Consider the following 22,163-nt stretch of genomic DNA (forward strand, 5'->3'; position numbering starts at 1 on the left):
AAATTAAAACCACTATAAGATACCATCTCACACCAGTCAGAATTGCTATTATAAAATGTCAGAAAACAAAGATGGTAGCAAAGATGTGGAGGAAAGGAACCACTATACACTTTTCGTGGGAATGTAAATTAGTACAACCTCTATGGAAAACAGTATGGAAATTTCTCAAAGAAATAAAAACGGAACTACCATTCAGCACAGCAATTCCACTACTGGATATCTACCCAAAGAAAAAGACACCTGCACTTGTGCATTTATCTCAACACTAGTAGAGCCGTGCATTTATCTCACAATAGTAGAGCCATGGGCTGAACCTAAGTGCTCATCCAGTGGATGACTGGATAAAGAAAATGTGGTATATATACACTATGGAATAGTACACAGCCATGAAAAAGAATGAAAATATGTCATTTGGAGCAATATAGATGGATCTCGAGGTCATTATCCTAAGAGAAATAACTCAGAAACAGAAAATCAATTACTCTGTGTTCTCATAACTTATAAGTGGGAGCTAAACAATGGATACACGTGGAAATACAGAGGAGAATACTAGACACTGGGGATTCCAAAGTGGGGTAGGAGGAAGAAGGAGGTGAGGGTTGAAAAATTGCCCGTTGGTACAATGTTCACTATTTGGGTGGTGGGTGTACTAAAAGCCCAGACTTCACCACTATGCAATGTATCCATGTAACAGAACTACCCATGTATCCTCTGAATCCATAAAAATAAAAATGAATTTTTAAAAAGCTGGCTGGTAAAGGTTAGTTAATGCAACTTATCTTTTCACATATAAGCAATTGTGTTTCAGTGCCAGAAAAAAATTTTAATTTCCTGTTAAAGTGCCTATTTTAGCATCAGTATACCAAATTTATGTTTTTTGATTTCCATGAGTAATTGGTTACCTGTGCAGCCTGAGTTAACTAGCATCATATTTTCAACTTATTTCAGTGAAGTTTTGTTATCATTTTAGATTGAAGCCCCAGACATGTATCTGCTGGCCTCTCCCTTGTTCTGATCTGACGTTGATCTCTGGCCAAAATTTGAGAAGTAGGAAAATACCTTTATAATAAACATTTCGGAGATCAAAATCAATATAGACATGTCTTCAGGAGGCATAAACCAGAAATACCAATTTAAAAACATGAATATTCCATGCTGCCTTTCCGAACTTTGATATACTGTGGTCAGCAATGTACAAAATGAAACTCCTTGAAGTTGGAACATGGTGGAACATGGTGCCTTGCTCTTTCAAAGTGATACAATACTGAAATAATCTTTAGACAGGATATTAGGAACAATTACATTACACTTAGACCATCAATAGCATCTTAAAAACTAACTTAATATGTCACTAATAGTAGGAAACTATTTCTCTTCCATACACCAGCTATGCAGGCAAAAACATATATAAATATTCCTTTCAGACCAACACAAGGTAAAATAAGCAGGTCTCCTAGTGTTGAGAAATGCACCATTACCACCTCAAATCTGGCAAATTTGTAATATTTGTTCATTCTGAAAACTGAACTTTAATGATTTTATTCTAATAATTTTTTCTTTATTTTTTCAATTTTAACCCTTTTGATATTGGATGCATCTTGTAGAGTCATTAATTCAATGTAGTATTTTCAGTCAGCAGAACTTATTTCATACTTAGGAATGTAATTTGTGACTTTCTACAATTAGGCTATTAAAATTCCCACCTCGTAAGTCAGTCAATCTTTAGTAAGTGTCTTAAATTTTAGACTGAAATACATTTAAACTATTTCTCCAGCCAGAATAATTTAAAAAAGTACTACTAACTTCCTTCCCAATCTGTAAGCATTAAATTAGTGTAAATTTAAAGAAATTAGACTCATTTCTAGACAGGACGTAAGCAATTATCAAGTATTCTAATAAAACTTAAATCTTAGGATATTTGTTTTATTTATTTAAAGAATAAAACTGCTAGTTTTTCTGCTTAGCTAGGAGTTAAATTAGATAAAACAAGGGGCTCAACAGATAATTTAAAAAGTAAATAGGCAAAGCCCAACCTGTACTATGTTGAATAAAAAGCAAAAATCCAAATGTCTTCTGATTTTTCCAGAGTGTCTTGCAACAGAAATTTTATAACATTTCCTTATGACAGCAGCTGTACAACAGGTTTTGAACCAGTCTAGTGTAGTGTTTAGTAAAGTGAAAGGGGTTGGGTTGTTTTATTCTTTTTAAGTTGGCATTTTACCAAGAGAGAAGTTTGGTGGTTGTTATTTTTCCCTCTTATGTTTAAGTGACAAAGTACTTGATTAAAGTGAACATGATTTTATATTAATTCTGATTTGTTCTTTTTCTGAGGAAGATAATAAAATGAAATAATCCAAATGCTTTTACACCTACACAGTATATTGCTGAGCAAATTATTTATGGAATGGAAGGCAAGATAAAGTTGCTTTTAAGAATCCTTTAACATATCAGTTTGATAACTAGCAAAACACCTTTACAGCCATTAAATATTTACCAAGACTTGGCTTTGGACAGGGGGGCAGTTTAGTGCACCAAATTTCACTCTATGCAATGCCATTGATTAGCTATCAGAAGGACATAGTTAATAAGTAACTTCAGGTATTACATGTAGAGCACTCTACATTCTTGTCAAATCTTTTCGCTGAAGATGACCTGAAAAAAGTCAGTTACAAGCAGCATTCACCCCACCAATGATTGCACAAGCACAACTTTGAAAGAAATAAAGGCCAGGCAAATCAGTTGAGCAGTACTTAGGCAATCTTTCCTAGCGACTGTTGTCATTGCTGCTGGACTTTAGAACTGAACATGTTTACATTTAATTAGAAAGGACACACAGTTTACAGCACAGTAGCTATCAATATCGGATCAGAATTGATTTCCGCTTTCTCCCCAGTGATTGCTTCCTTCAAGCTAATTAAAAAAGGCATATAATCAAATGGCTCACATAAATTTTAAAGTAAAGTAAACAATATTTCCTGGTGATCAAAACAAAAGTAAATGACATTCATCCTTATCATTAGCTACATTTTTTGAAATAATTCTGTTGCTTATAAATGTGATATAAGGCATGTTTAACATTATCAGACTGCAAAGAAGAAACCTCAATGAATGTTTTACTAAGTGCTTTAGCTCTCAAAGAAACAATAACCTTAATTTTATCTTTATAACCCTAAAACCTGTAGATAAAGCAATCTGATAGTACCTTGAGTTGACTTTGTTCAACTGTTCAATTTTCACATATTGTACAGAAAAACTGCTGAAAAATATAATGAAATAAATAACAAATTGGTTTTCTTTTAAATAAGGTGCATACAGCACTTGCATAATTTGCTTAAATTAGGGATCATCTTGGTGTAAATGATTAACACTTCTCTATAATTACTGTAGGCAAAATCATCAACAAAATTATGATAAATATCATTTTTTATAACTCCCTGTCTATTCTCTATAAAGAAACCTTCAAATTTCACAGGCTAACATTGTGGCAATTATAATAAGTTATGGTGAAGTGATTTTAAAATAGGAAATGTAAATGGAAGTAGAAGTTACCTTCGGGAGAATCACAGCCTTTCTTCCTTATCTATGGGATCTGCTATGCAATAGCACATCTAGAATGGAAGGCCATCAAGACTTAAGGAAATACAGATTGTGAGCAGGTCTTAAGAAACATTAATTAACTAATTCACAAATATTAAGCAGTCTTTGAGGTGCTAAAGATAAAATGGTGAGTAAAACCTCTATAAGGTTAGAGATTTTTGGCCGGGTGCGGTGGCTCATGCCTATAATCCCAGCACTTTGGGAGGCTGAGGTGGCGGATCACCTGAGGTCAGGAGTTCAAGACCAGCCTGGCCAACATGGTGAAAAGCCGTCTCTACTAAAAATACAAAAATTAGCCAGGTGTGGTGGTGGGCGCCTGTAATCCCAGCTACTCAGGAGGCTGAGGCAGGAGAATCGCTTCAACCCGGCAGGCGGAGGTTGTAGTGAGCCGAGATCATGCCACTGCACTCCAGCCTGGGTGACAGAGTGAGACTCCATCTCAAAAAAAAAAAAAAAAAAGAGAGATTAGAGATTTTGATCTGCTTTGTTTACTGTTGTATCCCCAAGCATTTTCTATGTGACAATATAGTATATAAACATATGTTTACATATACGTGTGTGTGTGTGTGTGTGCAATTGTGTGTGTGTAGTTGCTCAATAAATGTTTATTGAATAAATGCCCCTCTCAGGAATTATTTCACCACAAGTAAATGTTTACTTAACTGCCAGGGGGCTTCCAGTAGCACTTCTTTTCAGCATTCCAGGAAAACCACTGAAATCCACAATGATATTATAGTAATGAGAGTCAATGTAACATCCCCTTCCAGGATACATTAATTCATGAAGTTAGTTTTGCTTACTTTTCTTTCTTTCATTTCCTTTTGAAATCTTGGGGTATTTTTAAATTATTCTTAGTGTCCAGAAAGTAATTAGTCTGTAATCCACATTGGTTAACTATAGACTAGTCCTAAATATCCATACCTTATCTTCTGCAGGGCATATGCAAATTACAGATTCTTGTCATCCACTAAAACATAAAAAATTAAGAACAACATGAAACAGGTTTAAGCAACAAGTTATTAATTTATCTATTTCACAAATATTAAACCCTTTTCTAGGTAGTAGACAGAAATTAAATGGTGAAAAGACAGTTTCTCATGGGGTTTACTCTTTATCCAGTTGAAAGGTCTGAGTACTATGGGAGAACATGAGGGGGTGACCTAAGCTGGACACTAGGTCAGATTTCTTGGAGACTCTCCTATCCAAGCTGAGATCCAAAGGATATGTAGGAGCTAGTTAAGTAAAGGGAGATAGTGTCAGTGTTCTAGGGGACTTGAAGGTTATTCATCCTGACTGGAGTATAGAGGTAAATAGGTGAATGATGAGAAATGAGCTATAAAGAGAGGCAAGAAAAGCTTTGTAAATGAGGTTTAAGAAATTTGGACTTTATCCTAGGAACAGTGAGGAGCCATCAAAGTGTTTTAATCCAGGGAGTGATATATTCATATTTGTGCTTTAGAAAACTCACTCAAGGCAAAGAACAACTGAAAAGACTATTGTGGTTTATTAGTCCATTCTTGCATTGCTATAAAGAGATACCTGAGACTGGGTAATTTATAAAAAAAGGAGGTTTAATTGACTCACAGTTCTGCAGGCTGTGTAGGAAGCATAGTGGCATCTGCTTCTGGAGAGGCAACAGGAAGTTTCCAATCATGGCAAAGGCAAAGGGGGAGCAGATATGTCACATGGCCAGAGCAGGAGGAAGAGAGAGAGAGAGCAGGGAGGTGCTACATACTTTTAAACAACCAGATCTGGTGAGAACTCACTCACTATCACAAGAACAGCACCAAGGAGTGGTACTAAACCATTCATGAGAAACCACCCCCATTATCTAATCACCTCCCACCAGACCCCACTTGCAACACTGGGATTACAATTTGACATGAGATTTGGGCAGGGACACAGATGCAAACCATATCATGTGGTAATTCACTTGAAAGAATAATGGCGGTCACTCTAAATTAAGATGGTGATAATGGGGCTTGCTATGGTTTGAATGTGTCCCCTAGAAGTTTATGGATTGGAAATTATTGCCCCTATAACAATATTAAGAGGTGGGCCTTTAATAGGTGATCCAGCCATGAGGGCTCTGCCCTCATGAATTGCTTAATGCCATTATCATAGAAGAAGGTTAATTATCTTAGGAGTGCACTCCTAAAAAAAAAGGATAAGGTCAGCCCCCATTTTCTCTCTCTTGTGTGTCCACCTTCCACCATGGGATGACCCTCACCAGATGCCAGTGCCATGCTCTTGGACTTTCCAGCTTCCAGAGCTAAATGAACTTCTATTATTTGTAAACTACCCAGTCTGTAGTTTTCTGTTATAGCCACAGAAAATGGACTAAGATGGGGATGGAAAGAAATTGAAAGATGCAAAGGAGATTTATGTGTAAAACGTCATAATTAGATTGTGAGGTGAGAGATAAATATTAAGGATGATGTATAGGTTTCGTGCATGAACAACTGAGTAGATGGTGATGCCTAAGGAAAGGAGGAAGAAGAGAAAGAGCCAATTTACAGAGGGGTATGAAATGAGATCATGAGTTCAATTTTAGACATTGAATTAAGATATTTGAAGAACGGTCACATGGAGATGTTTATGAGGTGGTTATGAGGATCTGTTGCTTAGGATAGAAATCTGAGCTGGAGAGAAATACTTCAGAGTAAAAGGTCATTAGTTATATAGATGATCAAGTGAAGCCACCTGATATGGCTTGGATTTGTGTCCCCGCCCAAATCTCATGTTGAATCGTGATCCCCAGTGTTACGGGAGGGGCCTGGCGGGAGGTGATTGGATCATGGGGACGGATTTCCCCCTTGCTGTTCTCGTAATAGTGAGTTCTCATGACACCTGTTTGTTTTAAAGTATGTATCACCTCCTCTTCCTCTCTCTCTCCTGCTCTGCCATGTGAAGATGTGCCTGCTTTCCCTTCACCTTTCGTCATGCTTGTAAGTTTTCTGAGGCCTCCCCAGCCATGCTTCCTGCACAGCCTGCAGAACTGTGAGCCAATTAAACCCCTTTTCTTACAAATTACCCAGTCTCAGGTAGTTCTTTATAGTAACGTGATAACAGACTAATACACCGTCAGCGTGGGTTGCAATCAGGAGAGAGTAGGTAGAATGAGAAGACACAAGTTAAAGGTTGAGTAGAGGACGAGAAGCCCCCAAAGAAGACTGAAGAGCATCAAGGAAAGTAAGCAGAAACCAGAAGTGTATTGTCATGGAAATCAGGGAAAAAAGGCATTTCTAGAAAGAATTGGTCTCAGGTCAAATAAGATACTTGAAAAGTGTCTTTTAATGCAAAAGAGAGTAATAGACACTGGCAACTCCAAAATGAGGGATGTTGGGAGGTGGGTGAGGGTTGAAAATTTACCTATTGGTTATAGTGTTCACTGTTTCGGTAATGGGTATACTAAAAGCCCAGACTTCACCACTACACAATGTATCCATGTAGCAAAACTGCACATGTACTCACTGAATCTATACAAATAAATTTTTAAGTGTCTTTTGTATTTAGTAACATCATTGGAACACTTGGGGACAGAGAAGATTATAGACCCTTGAATTGAAGTTGAGAAGATAAAGACAGCAAACATAGACAATTTGATTCTAAATGAGATGATCCCAGACCAGGTCCAAGAGAAATCCCATCTTTTAGAATAAACAGGAATATTTTCATAATTTAGTGAGTCAAAATCGTTGACAGAAAACGACAACAAAATCTTCTAAGTAGTATGTCTGGTCCAATTAACTAAAAAAGTAAGTTCCTGGACTTTGTTATATTTCCCGGATTTGAGCCTCAGTATATCTCCGTGTTCTCTTAGAATTCCAAAGCTATCCTACTCAGAGAAGGGTGAGGTGAGGCTTAACAGTTAGAGATCTGGTGTCTTATTAGAGAATGGGAACACTTGTAGCTATACAAACTGCTCCCTAGCCAGAGCAATTTTATTGAAAGGCAAATATTCTTATGCTTTCTTTAAAATCCTTTAGTAGTTTCTCATTTGCCCTATGATAAAGACCAAAATATTCTATATTTCAGGAAGATTCTATGTGATCTGATCCCAACCACTTTTTTTTAATGCTCTCTGAACACTGCCTAACTGGGATTCATTTAGCTCTTCAGCCATCCTTTCTCTTACCATAGGCCTTTGTACGTGTTCCTCCCTGTACCTGAAAAATTTTCATCCACCCTCCTTCAAATTAATACCTACTTTTATCTTTAAATCTCAACTCAAATGTCACCTCCTTTGCTTTGTAGCATTTATAATAATTTGAAACATGTGTTTAGTCAGTACTCATCTCTAGCCCTAGCAAAGCGCCCAGCACATAGTAGTCACTCATTTATAGGAGGAAGGGAAGCAGGGCCTGAGGTATCTCAATGCGGTGACCCAATTCCAAGTAAAACAAAGCATATGCTTACAGTAGGCATGTACCAGCTGAACCCTATATTCAGCAATTCAATTAATCAAGTAGCTATTTAGAAACAGCTGTGTACAAGCACTGTGCATTTGTAGTAGTCTCATAAAATGAGTTTATTTAGACCTCATATCTGAAATCAGCATCAGTCCTTGTCCCTAAGCTGTATATAATGTAAAATAAAACTATGTATTTAACAAGACTTGATTTACTTTTCCTAAGGGAGTTGGGATCATTAATAAAATTGAAAAATATTGGCCCTATGTAAGAACAGTTGATTATTTGCTATTATTAGGCTGGTGCAAAAGTAATTTTTGCAAAAGTAAAATTACTTTTGTACCAGCCTATACATTTTTAGTATAAAAATATATTCATGTTGATGTTATAGGGCATAATTTCCAATTATGGAGAAACTAGTTAGAGTGTGCAGAGCACCTCAAAAATTCTTTTGGCTAGAACTGACCCTTATGCAGATGGCACTATTCTTTTCTGACTGAGTACCCCCATCTAAGTAGAATTAGGATGAAAAATGATATGATAGCTTATTTTTAACTAAGTGTCTTCACTGAAAAATCATGTAAAGATAATTTTATCTAGCCTTCAATACTAGGCAGGAATACATCAACATAGTGAGAACATCTTATTTTTTTTTGTAAGGCATCAACATCCTATTGTACAATTCTAATAAGTCCTATTCTGAGCTGGATTATGTTACCCTCTGAAGCAACACAGAATTCTGTAAACTGCCTCTTCAAATACTTGAAGAGATTTATCATAGACCTTTAATTTCTTCTCACTTCCTGCCCAGTATGTTTTCTCAGCAGTTTTCCATAAAACCCAATATGTTTTACAGACCACTCACTACCTGGTAAGCCCGCCTATGGAGGTGCTTCAATGTATCCCTATTATAAATTGTAACAGGCATAACTGAATTCAGGTCTGATTAGGTCCAATTTAGACACTGCTGTAGCTTGGCTGTTTGGCCCCTACAAGCCTCATGTTGAAATTTAATCCCCAGTGTGGTGGTGCTGGGAGGTGGAGCCTAGTGGGAGGTGTTGGGGTTATGGGAGCAGATCCTGCGTGATCGACTTGGTGCCTTTCTCATGGTAATGAGTGAGTTCTCACTCTATTAGTTACCACTCTATTTGTTCTTTCTTGATTAAAGATAGTTGTTAAAAGCATCCCACACCTCCCGCCTCTTTCTCCTGCTTCCTTTCTCACCATGTGATCTTTATACAAGCCAGCTCCACCATGGGCAGAGGCAGCCTGAGGCCCTCACCAGATGCCCAATTTTGAACTTGTCCAGACATAAGAACTGTGAACCAAATAAACCTTTTTTTTTTTCTTTAAAACGACCCCGCCTCAGGTATTATTTTATAGCAACACAAAGCAAATGAACACAGACACTATACTATTGCTGGCCATGTTTGACTGTTCCTTTGTATCTTGTCTAGTTTCACTCCTACTGAATTTGGTTAGCCAAATTCAGTTTTCACTCCTACTCTGTGTGTGTGAATGGGAGTAGGGGTGGAGCAGGGAATTCAATTAATAGACTTTCTTTATTAGAACAGTTTAGACTCACGGCACAATTAAGGAAGTAGCACAGAGTTCCCACATAACCTCCCCAGCACACAGTTTCCCCTTTTATTAATGTCTTGTATTGATGTGGCACATTTGTTAAAACTACTGAAAACATACTGATGTATTATCATTAGCTAAAGTCCATAGTTTACATTAAAGTTCACTTATTATATTGTACAGTTCTATGGCTTTGAAAAATGCATAATGTCACATATTCATTATTACAGTATCATAGAGAGTTTCACCATACTAAAATACTAAAATACTAAAGCACATACTAAAATGTGCTTTTATGCATGCCCATACTTTTTATTTGTCTCCCTTCCTCTGAATCCCTAGCAACTACTGATCTTTTTAATGTCTCTATAGTTTAGTTTATTTCACAATGTCATATTGTTGGAATCACACAGTATGTAGCCTTTTGAGACTGTCTTCTTTCACTAAGCAATATGCATTTTAAATTCCTCCATGTATGTTCATGGCTTGATAGTTCTTTTTTATCATTAAAAAATATTCCATTGTATAGACACATTATAGTTTGTTTATATATTCACCTATTGAAAGACATCTTGGTTGTTTCCACTCTAGGGAAATTATGAATAAAACTAGTATAAACATACTTGTGCAGGTTTTTGTATGGACGTAGGTTTTTATTGGGTAAAAACCTTGGAGCATGATTGCTAGATCATATGGTGACATTCTTTGGCTGTGTCCCCACCCAAATCTCATCCAGAATTGTAGCTCCCGTAATCCCCATGTGTCGTGGGAGGGGAGGGACCCGGTGGGAGGTAATTGAATCATGGGAGCGGATTTTTACCATGGTGTTCTCATGATAGTGAATAAGTCTCATGAGATCTAATGGTTTTATAAAGGGCAGTTCCCCTACATAGTCTCTTGTCTGCCACCATGTAAGACATGCCTTTGCTCCTCATTCACCTTCAGCCATGATTATGAGGTCTCCCTAGCCATGTGTAACTGTGAGTCTATTAAACCTCTTGTTCTTTATAAATTACCCAGTCTCAGGTATATCTTTATTAGCAGTGCAAGAACAGACTAATACATATGGTAAGGCTATATTTAGCTTTGAAAGAATCTGTCAAACTATCTTTCAAAGTGGTTATACTATTTTGCATCCCCACCAGCAATGAATGAGATGGATGAGGATGTTGTACAACAATTGGTATTTTTAGGTTTTTGGATTTTTGCCATTCTAATAATTAGTGTGGTAGTATATCATTGCTGTTTCAATTTACAATTCTCTGATGACATGTTGAGCCTCTTATATGCTTACTTAACCATCTATATATTTTCTTTGCTCAAGTGTCTGTTGAGATCCTTTACTCATTTATTTTTATTTTTATTTTTATTTATTTTTTTTTGAGACAGAGTCACTGTGTCACCCAGGCTGGAATGCAGTGGCGTGATCTCGGCTCACTGCAATCTCCACCTCCCGGGTTCAAGCGATACGCCTGCCTCAGCCTCCTGAGTAGCTGGGACTACAGGCATGCACCATCAGGCCTGGCTAATTTTTGCATTTTTAGTAGAGACAGGGTTTCACCATGTGGGCCAGGCTAGTCTTGAACTCCTGACCTCAAGTGGTCCACCCGCTTCTGCCTCCCAAAGTGCTGGGATCACAGGCTTAGTCATTTTTTAAATTAAGTTATTTATTTTCTTATTGTTGATTTTAAAGAGTTCTTTGTGTGTTTTGAATACCAGTCCTTTATTAGTATGTGTTTTGCAAGGATGTTCTCCTATTTTGTGAATTGTCTTTTCATTCTCTTAACAGTGCCTTTTGTAGCACAGAAATTTTTACTTTTAATGATGTCCAACTTACCTGTTTTTTTCTTTCATAGATCATGTTTTTGGTGATACATCTAACAACTGATCATCAAGCCCAAGGTCACCTAGATTTTCTCTTGTTTTCTTTAAGAAGTTGTATGATTTTGTGTTTTGCTGTTATAGTCCTGTGGTCCATCTTGAGTTACGTTTTGTGAAAAGTGCAAGGTCTTTGTCTAGATTAATTTTTTCATGTGGATATCCAATTGTTCCAGCACTATTTGTTGAAAAAAAAAGAAACTATTCTTTGTCCATTTGGTTGCTTATGCTACTTTGTCAAAGAGCAGTTGGCAGTATTTGTGTGGATCTGTTTCTGGGCTTTCTTCTCTTCCATTGATTGATTTTTCTATTCTTTTGCAACACAATGCTGTCTTGATTACCATAGCGGTATAGTAAGTCTTGAAGTTAGGTGGTGTCAGTCCTCCAATATTGTTCTCCTTATATACTGAGTTGACTATTTGGGGTCTTTTGCCTCCCCACATAAGCTTTAAAAATCAGTTTGTCAATACAAAATAATTTGCTGGAATTTTTATTGGGATTGTGTTGCATGCACAGATCAATTGGTAAGAACTGGCATCTTAACAATACTGAGTTATCTTATCCAAGACTCAGTTTATTTACACCTTTGATTTCTTTCATCAGAGTTGTATAGGTTTCCTCATATAGATCTTGTAAATATTTTATTGGATGTATACCTAAGTATTTCTCTTTTCGGCATTAATGTAATCTCAAATTAAAATTGTTCATTGTTGCTATATAGGAAAGCAATTGACCTTAAAATAATCTTATGTCCTGCAATCTTACTATAATCACTAATTATTACTAGTTCCAGGAGTTGTTTTATTTGTTTGTTTGGTTGGTTGGTTGATTGGATGGTCTGGAACGTTTTTTTTCAATTTCATGGGATTTTCTACATAGCCAATCATGTCATCTGCAGAAAAAGACAGTTTTAATTCTTCCTTCCCAATCTTTATACCTTTCACTTTCTTTTCTTGTCTTACTGCATTAGCTAGGACTTCTAGTGCGATGTTGAATAGAAGTAGTGAGAGGGCACTTCTTACCTTTCTCTTGATCGTAGGGGTAAAGCATCTAATATCCTACCATTAAGTATGATAACCATATGGTTTTTATAGATGTTCTATATAAAATTGAGATAGCTCCTCCCTATTTCTAGGTTGCTGAGAGGTTTTTATCATGAATGAGTATTGGATTTTGTCAGATGCTTCTAATTCTTTTTTATATGATTAATGATTTTTAGTCTTTAGACTATTTTGTGATGGAGTACATTAATTGATTTTTGAATGTTAAACCAGGTTTGCATACCTGGAATAAGTCTCACTTGGTCTCAGTGTGTAATTCCTTATATATTTTGTTGGATTTAATTTGCTAATATTTTGTTTAGGGTTTTTGTATCTATGTTTACTGGTTTGTAAGTTTTACTTTCTTGTAATGTCTTTTTTTTTTTTTTTTTTTGAGACGGAGACTTTCTCTGTCACTCAGGCTGAAGTGCAGTGGCGCGATCTCAGCTCACTGCAGCCTCCTCCTCCCAGGTTCCAGCAATTCTCCTGCCTCAGCCTCCTGGGTAGCCGAGATTACAGGCGTGTACCACACGTCCAGGTAATTTTTGTATTTTTGACAGAGACAGGGTTTCACCATGTTGGCCAGGCTGGTCTTGAACTTTTGATCTCAGGTTATCCACCCACCTTGGCCTCCCAAAGTGCTAGGATTACAGGCGTGAGCCACTGCACCCGGCCTCTTAACTTGGTTTTGGTATTAGGGTAATACTAGCCTCATTAATTGAATTAGATGGCGTTTCCTCTGCTTGTATTTTTTTGGATGAGATCGTAGAGAATTGACATCATTTCTTTCTTAAATATTGAGTAGAATTCACCAGTGGGCCTGGTGCTTTCATTTTTGGAATGTTATTGATTATTTTATTGAATTTGTTTAATATATAAATGTTTATTCGAATTATTTATTTCTCCTTGTATGAGTTTTGTTAGTTTGTGTCTTTCACAGAATTGATCTCTTTCATGTAAGTTATTAAATTTACAGGCATGGAGTTGTTCATAACATTTTTCTATTATGCTTTTAATGTCCCTGAGATCAGTACAGATTGCACATCCCTAATCTGAAAATTCAAAGTGTAAAACTTTTTGAGTGCTGACATGACATCACAAGTATAAAATAACACACCTGACCTCATGTGACAAGTCACATTCAAAATGCAGGGACACAACACACAGTTTATTCAGCATCCTCAAGAGAAAAAGACCCTCCCAGCCCATTCAGCTGCAGTAAATCTTTTCTGTGCGTACCCAGATTCCCCTACACAAGCACACCTACAAAGTGTAATAAAGTGGCATGTGTGCAGGCTGGATGCATGAACAGCAGGTCACTGTAATGCCCCACATGGGGCCAGGATTTACATACCTTGATCACTGCGTGTTTTTATTTTCTATTGCTTTGCTTATTCTCTGCTCTGTGGTATAAAGATATTGTTGAAAATGTCTAAATGGTCTGCAGATGCCCCATTGGGAACAATGATAAGAAAAAGAAGAAGCATTTATGTTTATCCATAGCTCAGAAAGTCATGCTATTGGAGAAACTGGACAGCAGTGTAAGTGTGAAATGTCTTACAAAAGAGTATGGTGCTAGAATGACTACCATATATGACCTGTGTCACAGAAGGATAAGCCATTGAAATTCTGTGCTTAAAGTGATGAAAAATAGATTACTACATAAAGCTAAAAATGAAGACCTCAATCATGTATTGAAAGAGTAGATCCATCAGTGTTGAAGTGAATATATGACATGTAATAGTGTACTGGTCATGAAACAAGCAAAGATCTAGCACAATGAACTGAAAATTGAAAAACTGCAAATATTCAACAGGCTGGTTGCAGAAACAGAAAAAGAATGGTATTAAATTTTTAAAGATTTGTGGTGATAAAACATCTGATCACAAAGCAGCAGAGAAATTCATTGACAAATTTGCCAAGGACATTACTGATGAAAATCTGATGCCACCAAACTAAAAAGGAAGATAGCAAGAGATACCACAAAGTATCAACAAAACCACCAGAAAACAATTAGCAAAATGGCAATAGTCTTTACTATCAATAATTACCATGAATTTAAATGGATTAAATAATCTTTAAAAAGGACATAGAGTGGCTGAATGAAAAAAAAACCAAGACCCAACTATATGCTATCTACAAGAGACTAACTTTACTTTTAAGGACACATAGACTGAAAGTGAAAGGATAGAAAAAGATATTCCACGTAAATGGATACCAAAAGATAGCGGGGGTAGCTATTCTTAGACAATTTAATTCAAAAGCTGTAAAAAATAGGAAATTATAATAATGATAGAAGAGAGGGTTTATCAAGAGAATGTAACAGTTGTAAATATTGTTTTAGACAATATAGACTTTAAGTCAAAAACTGTAAAAAAAAAGAGACAAAGAGGACATTATATAATGGTAAAGAGATCCATTTATCAAGAGGTTATAACAATTACAAATATATATGCATGCAACATCAGAATACCTAAATATATAAAACAGATATTAAAGGATCAGTGGAGAGATAAATTGCAACATAATAATAGCAGGGGACGTCAATATACCACTTTTTTTTGTTTGTTTCCAGTGGGGTTGGAGAATACCCCCACTTTAAACAATGGACAGATTATACAGACAGAAAATTAATAAAATATTGGACATGAACAACACTTTAGCCCAAATGGAGCTAAGAGAAATACACAGAACATTCAGTCCAACAGGAACACAATACACATTCTTCTCAAGCACACATGGAACATTCTCCAGGATAGATCACCTGTTGGAGCACAAAACAAGCCTTAGCAAATTTAAGAATATTGAAATCATATCAAGTATTTTTTTGACCACGTTAGTATGAACCCTAGAAATCAAGAACAAGAGGAATTTTAGGAAATTCACAACTACATGGCAATTAACATGCTCCTGAACAACCAATGCATATTGAAGAAATTAAAAGAAATATTTAAAAATATCTTGAGACAAATGAAAATTGAAGCACAACATACCAAAGCTTATGGTATAGAGGAAAGGCACTTCTAAGGAAATTTTACAGCAATAAATGCCCATATCAAAAAAGAAGACATATTTCAAATAAGTAACAAGATTTCTCCTCAAGGAACTAGGAAAAGAATAACAAACTAAGCCCAAAATTAGCAGAAGAAAGGAAATAATAAAGCTCAGAGCAGAAGAAAAATTAAGTACAGACTAGAAAAACAGTACAAAAGATCAATGAAACTAAGAATTGGTTTTTTAAAAAGATAAACAAAATCTACAAACCCTTATCTAGACTAAGAAAAAGAGAGGGAAGACTCAAATAAATAAAAATCAGAAATGAAAGAGGAGACCGTACAACTGCTAACACAGAAATACAAAGTAACATAAGAGACTATTATGAATAAATATATGCCAATAAATTGAATAACCTGGAAGAAATGGATGAATTCTTAGATAACAGAACCTACCAACACTGAATCATGAAAAAGTAGAAAATCTAAACAGACCAGTAATGACTATAAAGAGGTTAAATCAGTAATTAAAAAAATTTCATAAAAAGTTGCCCAGGACCTGACAACTTCACTGCTGAATTCAACCAAACATTTAATGAAGAACTAATCCTTCTCTAATCCTTCTACTAATCCTTCTCTAACTCTTCCCAAAAATTAAAGAGGAGAGAATACTTCCAAACTCTTTTTGCAAGGCCACCATTACCCTGATCCCAGAGTCAGACCAGGACATCACAAGAAAAGAAAATTACAGGCCACTATTCTTGATAACATAGATGTAAAAATTCTCACCAAAATGCTATCAAACCAAATTCAACAACACATTATAAATCCACCATTATCAAGTGGGATTTATTCTTGGGATGCAAGGATGGTGAAACGTATGCAAATCAATACATTTGATACATCACATTAACAGAATGAAAAACAAAAGCCATGTGATTATCTCATTAGATGCAGAAAAAAACATTTGACAAAATTCAACATCCTTTCATGATTAAAAAAAAAAAACTCTCACCAAACTCGGTATAGAAAGAATGTACGTCAATAAAATAAAGGCCATATGAGAAGCCCACAGCTAACATTACACTCAGCTGTAAACAATTAAAAGCCTCTCCTCTAAGATCTGGGATCAGACAAGGATGCTAGCTCTCACCATTTCTTTTCCACATAGTACTGGAAATTCTTGCCAGAGCAATTAGGCAAGAGAAAGAAATAAAAGTCATTCAAATAGGAAAGAAAGAAGTGAAATTGTCATTGTTTGCTGAGAACAGGATCATAAACCCTGAAGACTCCACAAAAAACAAACAAACAAAAAAAACTCTTAGAACTAATAAAACAGGCTGGGTGCAGTGGTTCATGTCTGTAATACCAGCACTTTGGGAGGCCAAAGCAGGAGGATCACATGAAGCTAGGAGTTCAAGACCAGCCTGGGCAAATTAGTGAGACTTCGTCTCTATTTAAAAATTTAAAAAAATAGCCAGGCATGTTGGCACATGCCTGTAGTCCTAGCTATTTGGAAGGCTGACACAGGAGGATTGCTTGAGCCCAGGAGTACAAGGTTACAGTGAACTATGATTGCACCACTGGACTCCAGCCTGGGTGGCAGACAAAGATCCTCTAAAAGAACAAAAACACAAAAAACAAATACAGTAAAGTTGTAGGATACAAAATCAACACCCCGAAATCCATAGCACTTCTATGCACTAACAACAAACTATCTGAACCAGAAATCAAGAGAACAATCCCATTTGCAATAGCTACCCCCTAAAAAAATTAAACCTTAGGAATAAATTTACCAAAAGGAGATGTAAGACCTGCACAATGAAAACTCTAAAATGTCAATGAAAGAGATTGAAGAGGACACAAATAAGTGGAAGGATATCTCATGTTCATGAATTAGAAGAGTTAATACTGTTAAAATGTCACACCAAATGATCTACCCAAAATGATATACAGATTCAGTGCAATAATTATCAGAATTCTAATGTCATTGTTAAAATAAATAGAAAAAACTATCTGGAACTCATATGGACCCCCCCCAACACACACACACACACACACACACACACACACACACACACACACACAACGAAACCACATAGCCAAGGGAATCATGAGCAAAAAGAACAAAGCTAGAGGAATCATAATAGCTGATTTCAAATAATACAACAGAGCTGTAGCAATTAAAACAGCATGATACTGCCAAAAAATATACCTATTGACCAATGGAACAGAATAGAGAGCCCAGAAATGAATGCTCATATATATCATCAATTGATTTTTGACAAATGTGCCAAGAATACACAATGGGAAAAGGATAGTCTTTTCAATAAATAGTGCTTAGAAAACTTGATATTTACATGCAGAAAATTGCAGTTGGACCCTTACCTCTCACCACACACAAAAGTCAACTCAAAATGGTTAAGGACTTAAATGAAAGGCCAGAAACTATAAAACTACTAGAAGAAAACATAGGAGGGGAAACTATATTATGTTGGTTTATTGGATCTGACCCCAAAAAGCATAGGCAACAAAAGAAAAAAATAGACAGATGAGATTACATGAAACTAAAAAGCTTCTGTACATCAAAGAAAACAATTAACAGTATGATGAGACAGCCTATGGATTGGGAGAAAATACTTGGAAACCATACATCTGATAAAGGGTTAATATCCAAAATATGTAAGGCACTCAACTCAATAGCAAGAAAACAAAACACCCAGTTTAAAAATGGGCAAGGAATTTGAATAGACACTTCTCAAAAGAAGGCATACAGATAGCCAGTAGATATATGAAAAAATGTTTAATTGCTAATTATAGGGAAATGCAAATTAAAACCACAATAAGATATCTTACACCAGTCAGAATGGCTGTTGTATTAGTCCATTTTCACACTGCTGTCAAGAACTGCCCAAGACTGGGTATTTTATAAGAAAAGAGGTTTAATTGACTCACAGTTCCACATGGCTGAGGGGGGCCTCAGGAAATTTGCAATCATGGCAAAAGGTAAAGGGGAAGCAAGGACCTTCTTCACATGGTGGCAGGAGAGAGAAGTGCAAGCAGGGGAAATTCCGGACACTTATAAAACCATGAGATCTCCTGAGAACTCACTCACTATCATGAGAACAGCACTGGGGAAACCACCCCCATGAACTAGTCACCTCTCACCAGGTTCCTCCCTCGACACCTGAATTGCAATTCAAGATGAGATTTGGGTGGGGACACAAAGCCTAACCATATCAGCTGTTTTCAAAAAGACAAAAGTTAACAAGTGTCAGTGAGGATATGGAGAAAAGGGAACCCTTGTATACTCTCAGTGGGAACATAAATTAATTCAACTGTCCCTCAGTATCTGTTAGGGGATTGGTATCAGCACCCCATGTGGATAGCAAAACCCATGGATAGTCAAATCCCTTGTGTAAAATGTTGTAGTGTTTGCACATAACCTATGCACATCCTCCTATATACCTTAAATCATCTCTAGCTTATACCTAACACAATGTAAATGCTATGCAAATAGTTGTTATACTATATGTTTAGGGAATAATCACTACAAAAAAAATCTGCACATGTTCAGTATAGACACAACCTTTTTTTTTTTTTTAAGACCAAGTCTCGTTCTGTTGCCCAGGCTTCAGTGCAGTGGCATGATCCTGACTCACTCCAACCTCCGCCTCCTGGGTTCAAGCGATTCTCCTGTCTCAGCCTCCCGGGTAGCTGGGATTATGGGCTTATGCCACCACGCCTGGCTAATTTTTTGTATTTTTTAGTAGAGATGAGGTCTTGCCACGTTGACCAGACTGGTCTCAAACTCCTGGGCTCAAGCGATCGAACTGCCCTGGCCTCCCAAAGTGCTGGAATTATAAGTGTGAGCCACCATGCACAGCCAACAACAATCCTTCTTTCCTTAAAGAAAAAAATATTTTTCATCCATGGTTGGTTGAATCCACAATTGCAGAATCCATGTATTCTAGGGCCAACTGTATGTCCATATATTCAGAGGGCCAACTGTATAGCCATTATGGATGACTGAAAGCAGGTTCCTCCAAAAACTAAAAATAGAATTATATGATCCAGCAATCTCACTTCTGGATATTTACCCAAAAGATTTGAAATCTTTTTTTTTAAGGGCAGAGTCTTGCTCTGTGGCCCAAGCTGGAGTGCAGTGGCATGATTGTAGCTCACTGCAGCCTCAAACTCAGGGGCTCAAGCAATCCTCCTGCCTCAGCCTCCCGAGTACCTGGACTACGAGTGTATGCCTCCATACCTGACTGATTTTTTAAAAATTTTGTAGAGGCAGGGTTTCACTATGTTGCGCAAGCTGGCCTTGATCTCCTGGCCTCAAGCAGTCCTCCCACCTCAGTTTTCCAAAGTGCTGACTTCACAGGTGTGAGCCACCACAACTGTCCTGAAATTATTTTTTCAAAGAAATGTCTGCATTTCCATGTTCATTGCAACACTGTTCACAATAGCCAAGTTATGGAATCAACCTAAGTATCAGTACCATCAACAGATGAACAGATAAAGAAAATGTAGTATATATATCCAATGCAATACTAGTCAACCTTGGAAAAGAAGCTGTGAGTTCTGTCATTTATCTTTGGCGTTAGTTTTTTGAAGTTTAATTGTGATGTGTCTTTGAATTCATTTATGTGGGTTTTCCCCATTTGGAGTTTTCTCAACTTCTTGTAGGTTTCCGTGTCTTGCCACATTTCAAAGTTTTCAGCCATTGTTTCTTTAAGTACTTGTTTTTTTTAGCTCTATCCTCTTCCATTTCTCCTTCCATGACTTTGATGACCCAAATGTTAGATCTTTTTTTTGTTTGTTTGTTTTTGAGACGGAGTCTCGCTCTGTCACCAGGCTGGAGTGCAGTGGTGTAATCTTGGCTTACTGCAACCTCCGCCTCCCAGATTCAAGCAATTCTCCTGACTCAGTCTCCTGAGTAGCTGGGACTACAGGAGTGTCCCACCGCGCCCAGCACATTTTTGTATTTTTAGTAGAGATGTGGTTTCACCATGTTGTCCAGGATGGTCTCAATCTCTTGACCTCGTGATCCGCCCCCCTCAGCCTCCCGAAGTGCTGGGATTACAGTCGTGGGCCACCACACCCAGCCATTAGATCTTTTATTATAGTCCACAGGTCCCTGAAGTTGTGATAGTTTTTTTCAGTCTATGTCTCAGTTATTCATATTGAATCATTTTTATTGTTCTCTCTTCCAGTTCTCTTATTCTTTCTCTGTCCCTTCAATTCTGCTATTTAGCCTATCCTCTGGGCTTTTCATTTCAGTTATTGTATTTTCACTTCTAAAATTTCCATTTGTTTCTTTTTTACTATTATTGTACTTTAAGTTCTGGGGTACATGTGCAGAACGTGCAGTTTTGTTACATAGGTATATACATGCCATGGTGGTTTGCTGCACCCATCAACCCGTTACCTACATTAGGTATTTCTCCTAATGCTATCCTCCCCTTCCCCTCCACCCCCTGACAAGCCCCAGAGTGTGATGCTGCCTTCCCTGTGTCCATGTGTTCTCATTGTTCAATTCTCTTTTATGGGTGAGAACATGCGGTGTTTGGTTTTCTGTTCTTGTGTTAGTTTGCTGAGAATGATGGTTTCCAGCTTCATCCACGTCCCTGCAAAGGACATGAACTCATCGTTTTTTATATTCCATGGTGTATATGTGCCACATTTTCTTTATCCAGTCTATCACTGATGGGCATTTGGGTTGATTCCAAGTCTTTGCTATTGTGAACAGTGCCGCAGTAAACATACGTGTGCATGTGTCTTTATACTGGAATGATTTATAATCCTTTGGGTATATACCCAGTAATGGGATTGCTGGGTCAAATGGTATTTCTGGTTCTAGATCCTTGAGGAATCGCCACACTGTCTTCCACAATGGCTGAACTAATTTACACTCCCACCAACAGTGTAAAAGCATTCCTATTTCTCCACATCCTCTCCAGCATCTGTTGTTTCCTGATTTTTTAATGATCACCATTCTAACTGGCGTGAGATGGTATCTCATTGTGGTTTTCATTTGCATTTATCTAATGACCAGTGATGATGAGATTTTTTTCACGTTTGTTGGCTGCATTAATGTCTTCTTTTGAGAAGTTTCTGTTCATATCCTTTGCCCACTTTTTGATGGGGTTGTTTGTTTTTTTCTTGTAAATTTGTCTAAGTTCTTTGTAGGTTCTGGATATTAGCCCTTTGTCAGATGGATAGATTGCAAAAATTTTCTCCCATTCTGTAGATTGCCTGTTTATTCTGATGATAGTTTCTTTTGCTGTACAGAAGCTCTTTAGTTCAATTAGATCCCATTTGTCAATTTTGGCTTTTGTTGCCATTGCTTTAGTTGTTTTAGTCATGAAGTCTTTGCCCATGCCTGTGTCCTGAATGATATTGCCCAAGTTTTCTTCTAGGGTTTTTATGGTTTTAGGTCTTATGTTTAAGTCTTTAATTCATCTTAAGTTAATTTTTGTATAAGGTGTAAGGAAGGGATCCAGTTTTAGTTTTCTTCATATGGCTAGCCAGTTTTCTTAAAACCATTTATTAAATAGGGAATTCTTTCCCCATTGCTTGTTTTTGTCAAGTTTGTCAAAGATCAGATGGTTGTAGATGTGTGGTGTTATTTCTGAGGCCTCTGTTTGTTCTGTTTC

The 22,163-nt window shown here is 36.9% G+C and overlaps 1 protein-coding gene across 50 annotated transcripts in view; it reads left to right on the top strand.

Annotated features, from left to right (window-relative positions):
- Positions 1–22,163, top strand: part of MIPOL1 (mirror-image polydactyly 1) — a 381,371-nt gene that overhangs the window by 267,009 nt on the left and 92,199 nt on the right. For 17 of the 50 annotated variants that reach the window (XM_054665968.2, XM_054665965.2, XM_063792851.1 and 14 more), the window contains one exon: positions 12,906–13,046. The exons of 32 other annotated variants lie outside the window; for them this stretch is intronic. In XM_054665968.2, the coding sequence (XP_054521943.2) occupies positions 12,906–13,046 (141 nt within the window). Of the gene's footprint in view, positions 1–11,446; positions 11,555–12,905; positions 13,047–22,163 lie in introns of those variants that run through there. One more of the 50 variants, XM_016926019.4, reaches the window with a different exon arrangement.

The sequence above is a fragment of the Pan troglodytes genome, chromosome 15, assembly GCF_028858775.2.
Source record: "Pan troglodytes isolate AG18354 chromosome 15, NHGRI_mPanTro3-v2.0_pri, whole genome shotgun sequence".
In the NCBI taxonomy this organism is placed as follows: Eukaryota; Metazoa; Chordata; class Mammalia; order Primates; family Hominidae; genus Pan; species Pan troglodytes.